Consider the following 7,453-nt stretch of genomic DNA (forward strand, 5'->3'; position numbering starts at 1 on the left):
ACTAACAGCATAATAAGATAACAAAAATACTTCGTAAATCAAAGAAAAGGGTCAACGGGCGAGACAGGCAGTACTCGTAACTGGCTCATTGGTGACTTAGTACAAGTGTAGCCATCTATGTGTAAAAACAATCAAACAAGTACTCACAGTGGGCATAGCATGTACCTACACATCATACTCGTTGGCAAGGGGTTAATTATGATATGATTTCTGACAGAAAGTAATGTATACCACCCTATTTATATATACATGTGTATACTTCATTATGGTATTTTTAATTGAAGTTGATTTTGTCATTTGCATATTTTAGATTAAGGTTAGAGAAACAAATCAAGATAGGTAAATTAGAGAGTCAATCAGCTCTAACCTCCCACAAATATACAGTATATTAACTTTTGAAGGGGGCAAATGCCAGGAATGAGACATTACTAATAGATGGTATTATTGTCAGAGTGGCTTGTTCCATAGGATATGACTTTGAACTAAAAACAAATATCACTATTAAAAGGGTTTGCTGTGTGCATAACAGACACTACATGCTAAATACATGCAGGCATAAAGGAGATACTTCTGACACAAAAAAAGCTAACAAAGGCACAGTCTCTTGGATAACAGACTAACTTGTGTGAACCATGCCATGCTAGAACACATCTTGTACTAAATAACATGCTTATTAAATTAGAGTAGCCTATCTAACATTGTATTTTCTGTGTGTTTGTAGGTTAAGATCTAACTACTTCCTTTGGTGAGGGCTGCTCCGTCTCAAGGGGTCAGTATGAGTGATTAATCAAGTGTGTGTAGGTGGTGTGTAGGCACCCTTGGGGGGATGTCAGGCTGAGGCAGACATGTAAAAGTGTGTACACAAGTCAGGGCTTTTTCACAATAAACAAGCTTCTTATTCATGTAATGTTTACCTTTCATTTCTTTTAAGCGATTTGCTCATCAGTCAGATCCTCCTATCATTGTTTTATGGTTTTTTTTTTTTTGGTTTTTTTCTTAACCTCAGTATTGAATGTCATACACATATATAAACTACTACATATCTTAACCTTGGGTCAACACACACATTTCTTACCCAGCACTGACTCCCTCCCATCCATAGATCCTAGGTCAAGTGTAGGGTTGATAACGGTGTCGTCGTTGTTGTCTCATTTCAGCCAGCCTTCTGCGGTCCTAAGAGTCGAGACTGCTCGCTCGCTCGATCCTCCTTTTGCCCCACTGGCACCTATTGGTTTTTTGCGCTAAAAGCATGTAGATGTTTTCTTGACAGATTCAGTGGTAGACAAACAGTAATCAGCATGTCTCGAAACAATTAAGATTGCACTTTTCCTCATTATTTTCCTTATGTTTATGGCTACCGGTCTTTTGCATCATTATTATTTCTTTACCCCGGTTGTAGTAGTTGTGTAGGATATTCATTTTCATTTTTGAATTTTTAGATATTTACCCTTGTCTCTTTGTTTACTTTTTTTTAAAGAAGTTTTCCCAATGATTCCTGTTGCTGAAATGCCTTAGTTATCCCCCTAGTTAGCATGGATGAAAGAGCCCTACATTGGAGGAATCCCTCTTTGCTTCATGGCATCGGATTAATCTCTACAAAGATTTTACGCAAAAGTTCTGGAAGAGTTCCTGTTACCCATCTTAGAAGGAACAACAGCTTTACTTTTAAGAAAAGAGAATCTATTTTTATACGTTTGGAGTCGGTTGAAGAGGTTCATATGATGTCCTGCATGCCCTAATTTAGCTTCTGTGTTTGTTTGTGAAGAGCAGCTTTAGTATTAGACCTTTCCATCGGAAGGAAATAGTAGGAGCCTGGAGTCACTGGTTATCATTGCACTAAGTCATTTGCTGAAATATTTGCTGATATTATTACTATTTTTTTTTTTTATTGTTATTGTTTCAATTGTGATTTGGTTATTCCCTTTACAAAAATTTTCATTAGTTTTCTCCAGGTCCTATTGACAAATACTGATGATAAAATTAACAAGTTTTAACTGTTTACTGTGTACTGTGTACTGGTTATTATTCAGAATAAATGTACCTTGTCAAGTTAGTTGATAGTCATAGAAAGTAGGTGAATACTGTCTCTGTAAAACTGTGCCTTATGTCCTTTATTTTTTTGTCACCTAACAAGGTACAGAATGTGACACAGTCAGAACAAAAAGTATGTGTAAGAGTAGTGTGTCAAAACCATATTGTCTTGTGTGTCAAGTAATCTTATGTACCAATATTGTCTGTTTCTCCAATCCATTTCTTTCTCCCTCCTCCCCCTTTTTTTCTCTTTGAATTGATTCTTACAGACTAGTCCAAGAGGAAGACTAGAAATGCTGTCAGAGTGCATGAGGGCAACACAAAGGAATCTTCGACTGTTCCTTTTTTCCCCGTTTTCTTTCTTTTCCACTTTTTTTTTCTTTCTTTCTTTTCTTTTCTTTTTTTTCTTAATCTCTTAACATTGAAAAGACCTTTTTGGATTCCACCCTCCTTTTTTCTAATGATCACTTTCAGTTTTCTTTTTCTTTTTTTTACCAAATGCTTTAATAAGTAACTGATTTGTGTTAAGGATGGTTTTTACATATGGTCTTGCCAATTGTCTCTCATCTCTCACCCTGCACAGCTCTCTTACTTTAGGGCTAATGGCACAGGATGGAACTTATTCAAAGGTTCTGGTGAGACCATTCTTGTCATTTTCAAATTTATATAAAAAAAAAAAAAGGCTCGTCTTCACAATATTGTGAAAACGATAGAGCCAGTCAAGTGTTGTTAAGAACAGGAAAAGTTCACCTGCCTTGGATAAATGTTCCATTTTAACCATTTGCCAAAAGTCACACAAGCTTTTGTCTGGACGCACAAAATCCTCCCCACTTTTGGCTCACTATGCATGGGATGAAGACAAAATTGTCTTGTGTTGAAAAGAGTGTAAATTATAATAATTTTTGGTATATCATATATCCATAAGAGTATGACATAATTTGAGTAAGAAGTTGGTTACTTTTACATTTAGGTACCAAGTAAAAGCAATTTTTAATCAAAGTTTATCAGTCATCTGTTTTATTGTAAATTTTCGTGTATGTTGATAAATGTAGAATTAATGATTATGAAAGGCTGTATCCTGAAAAGATAATGATGAATTTGCAGATCTCTGAATATCCATCCTCTTTAAGCAAAGTAACTTAAAATTTCCAAATATCCAATACGTAAAGTAAGTGCAGGTATGTATAGTAGTTGCATTGTAGCGAGAGTTTGTTTGCATCATTCTCACCTGTGAGCCAAACGTGCGGATAGACCAGTCCATGTTTGTTGACGTTGTTTGTTGTTGTGCCAGAGGAGGACTGGGAGAAGGAACTCCGGGATGAACTAGGGGCGGAGCTGGGCGAGTACGAAGTGGTTGGCGGCGGAGGAAAGGACAACGAAAAGTGGGAAGAGGAGATTCAGAACATGATTGACGACGAGGACTCCAGTGACCTGCGATAATCTCCAACCGAAATCTCCTAATGATTTGTTTTTTTATATTCTGTGACCTAGACTTTGTAAGGGTGTGTTGATACTTGGAAGAGAAGACTAAGTCAGCAGGAACGTTTGTGATCCATTTAGTACACTGCAGGATGACATGATTTTTTACCATGAAAACCGGAGACTTAGCTTTAGTTACCATCAGTCAGTTGTATCTTTCATGAGAAAACACTATTGCAGGTCAGTATACACACACATACACATAATATGATATTAATATATACACACATATATATATAGCTCCACCATTTACAAATGTATAGAATATTTAATATTTAAGAAAAAAAAATGTTTATGAAAATACTTACTTCAGTGCTGTTATCTTGAGCTGTATCATGTCTCATAAGAAGAGGATTTGCCTTGTGATTATAAAAGGGACAGCAACCTTTCCAGAATGTATTTTATTCTTGCCAGTGTATAAGAAAATTTTAGTTGCCAGTTTTTAACTTTTTATCTCCTGATCCTTCACTGAACCATAAGACAGATACAGCATTTTCTACCGCCATCTATGCCTACACCTCTCCCTCTCGTGACACAATCTGGTATTACCACAAAACATCCGTTTGAGATCACCCTTTACCCTGGAAAAAGGTATATTTTCACAACAGAGAGTGTCAGCAACACTATCAAAGAGTGGGACCCTCTCCATAAGACTTGTGTTCCCCAAAAAGTAGAATCAGTAAATGGGGCTTTGACAGCAGCTAGGGATCCCGATACCTCCTCTGTCTCGCTGGTTTAATGCAGAGCCAGACGGCCAGCACACACAGCACCCATGAGCACGAATGTCCAGGTGGTGTGGCTCTGTCAACACTGGACCTAAAAACCAGAGAGATGGAGGGCAAGGTAACGGAAGAAGTTGCATGCCATTCGTTGATGATTAGACGGGGGATAAAAAAAAAGCAAGGGAATAGCCAGTCAGTAGACTTTCAAATGGATCAGATTTATGTGGGCTTTTAGAGGAAGCTGTCTGTAGTGTGGAGATGATTTACTAGTTTTGAGTTTGAGATACATATAGATAAAGATACTGTATGAGAAAAGTGAGTTGAAGGACTGCAGTATTGACCAACATTTAAAGTGGTTATCTTGTCATGACTTAGATTTTCTTTGAGATGTTTAATACTTGTAAAAAGATCAACCAGACATGGATAGAGAATCCAGTAAAACCTGTGAAGGGAAATGCAAGAAACGTATACTTACATTTCCACATCATGACGTCCACTCATCACTAACCACAGGGTGTTGTGGCCAGAGATTTCTATGTAGATGGCATACAATAGAGAAATTTTCGTTTTCTGCTTAGTAAATTTGTCTTTCATTGCAATAATATGAACAGGTGTCTGCTTCCATCATTCATAAAATGTTTCCGATCACTTTAATAATATTCACATTTGTAATTATGTGTCATATAGGGTAAATAATCAGTTTTCAACTTGATGCAAATAGATGTGTGACATTTTACACAAATATGAATATGAATCCATTTAAAGCGTTTATTATTAATGAGATACCTTGACAGTGTCTAGAGACGTTAGTAACAGTGGTTGCAACCTCGATATTTGAAGCACGTAACATGAGACAGTCACATTCGAAGTGACTTTATCCGTAGACGAGAGAGAGGATATCACAAGATACCGTAGGATCCAGATGTACAAGAGTGAGTTAGTATTGTGCAAAATAACAATGACGATGATTAAGAACTAAACCATAACAACAAAAACAAGAACATAGATAAAAATGCCAACATAGATATAATGTAGTGAGTCACAGATAACACCACTTTCAGTGTGCATAAACTTGCCAGATTTTTATTATCATTATTATTATTAATATTATAATTATTATTATTACATTTGAGTTTTAATTTCTTTTCTATGTGTTGACTGGGGTTGCTTGTGTCCCGCATAATCCCTCCTTCAAGTACAGATACCATTCATTGCAGTTTCACTCTCCTGGAGATTCGCTCTCTAATGTAGAGGTGGCCCTGGAAACAGACAGCCAAGAAATTTAACCACGTAACGGCCATAAACACACACACACCAGTTCCCGTGTGATTAGGGTCAGTCCACAAAGCCAGTCATCTTGCACATTGTTTTGTGGAGATTATGTAGCCAGTTTGTTCCATAGTTTGTTTTATGGAGGAAGAATGCTTAACAGGAAGAGTAGGAAAAAAAAATAATAATGTAAAAAAAAAGAGCACTAATAATGATTATGATTATAACTTATGGTGGATTTCATTAGAAATTTTGTGTTGTAGTATTTAAGGTATTTGATTCTTGAAAGTTTAATGCATTCTTAATACAGTAGTTGGATTTATATCAAAGTATAAAAATGTATATCTAAGCTTTGTTTTTATGATTGAATCTTCTGAAATATGTTACAGGCATCTGCATTACATGCTTCCAGTCTTTTGACTTTTTTCTTATCATTACTTCCAGTCTTTTTACTTTTTATTATCATTATTTACTTTTTGTATTAGATTTTATTATTTAAGGGATTTGTGCATTTTCTGTACTTTATATATATACACTTTACTTCTTTGTAATATGTTTGGAATCTTATGATTATGATTGTGGATTTCTGTCTCTGTTCATCTATTATCTTGGTAAATCCCAGCAGCTCTCCTTCAGGGTGAATGATAGACAGATGTATGTGAGCGAATGAGTCAGAAAGTTCCATCCCGTGACTGTTGGAACTTAAAGTAACAACAAAAACAAGAACAAGAAGAACATCAACATTAGATGGGCATAAAAGCTCTCTATGTAGTAACACTGGACCAATGGTCGTTCTCGAGGGTCTCAGGTCGGGTAGTCAGCACACGTCAAAGTACCTCGTCTGTTATATAGTACATAAATAAATATAGGCTTTTGCTTGACATGAAATGAAATATATGCTTCCTTGGGATAATGTGGGCACGGACAACTTTGAATAATCTTTGTAAACAATACCTGGACACTGGGACCTTCATCAGCTTCCTCACATCATTGCTGGTTGCGTAATATAATGGTTAAATTTAAGTACGGTGGCTCCTTAGCTGCTCCTCTCCTTCCAGGATACAGAGGAAACACTAAAGGCTACACAATGTATTGTCACTGTTCGATGTAACACTGCTGTGTATGTGGCATGTTGAACTGTAGACAGTGAACCAATTTACTGTAGTTCTCATATCAGTATATCTATATAACATTCCATGTGAGTGCTTTTCAAGTTCAATATACCAGATATTAATATACTGTATGATACTCTTGGAAAGAAGCTTTACATCAATATTATGCTTTCAGGCAATGGATAAAAAAAAACTTTCAAAGTGCATATTCTTGTATTTGAAGATCAACAACAATATTTATATAAACCTCTTCTATATACAGTATAACAGTTTTTCCAGCATAAAATGGTCTGTACTGAAGCATCCAATGTCGTTTAGCAAGTCACCAAGATGTGAAGAAGCTGAGAGTGACCTGCACCTCAACTGGTAGACCACACTTGCCTGTACTCTTGTGACAGACAGGTTGACAGGATGCACCTGCTTGTGCTCTGTGCTGGACTGACAGACTGCATTTGCTTGTGCCTTGTGCCAGGCCAGAAGGTGCCCAATCAAGTAGCTAGAAGGATGTCGTGCGATGGTTTGTTTGTATGTATGTTTGTTCATTGTTTGGCAGTTGTCTTCTGCCATGTGATGTAGAAATGTTGTCCCTTACTATGTTATACTATGGTACCTGTGCCCAGTAAAATGGATTAAGTACATGTTTTCTTATTACCCTTTTTGGAAGGCTATTTCTCTTATGTATGAGGAGAAAGTACAGTGTCTTACAAAAGTGACACGATAGATACAAGATACTTTACAGGATAGATACAAGATACTTTACTGAGAATGAAATAAAAATATATAAATCTAAGCAAAGCACATAAACAAGAAAATGCTTTCTTTAAGTTGCAAGAAAATTGA

At 36.3% G+C, this 7,453-nt stretch overlaps 1 protein-coding gene across 9 annotated transcripts in view; it reads left to right on the forward strand.

Annotated features, from left to right (window-relative positions):
- The window catches only part of LOC125039574 (synapse-associated protein 1-like), a 161,447-nt gene extending 154,198 nt beyond the window's left edge, over positions 1–7,249 (forward strand). For 8 of the 9 annotated variants that reach the window (XM_047633668.1, XM_047633676.1, XM_047633671.1 and 5 more), the window contains one exon: positions 3,323–7,249. In XM_047633668.1, coding sequence (XP_047489624.1) covers positions 3,323–3,471 — 149 coding nt within the window. In that variant the 3' untranslated portion in view covers positions 3,472–7,249. Of the gene's footprint in view, positions 1–721; positions 770–3,322 lie in introns of all 9 variants that reach the window. The other variant, XM_047633675.1, reaches the window with a different exon arrangement.
- Positions 7,250–7,453: the final 204 nt, after the last annotated feature.

This window comes from Penaeus chinensis, chromosome 27 (genome assembly GCF_019202785.1).
Source record: "Penaeus chinensis breed Huanghai No. 1 chromosome 27, ASM1920278v2, whole genome shotgun sequence".
In the NCBI taxonomy this organism is placed as follows: domain Eukaryota; kingdom Metazoa; phylum Arthropoda; class Malacostraca; order Decapoda; family Penaeidae; genus Penaeus; species Penaeus chinensis.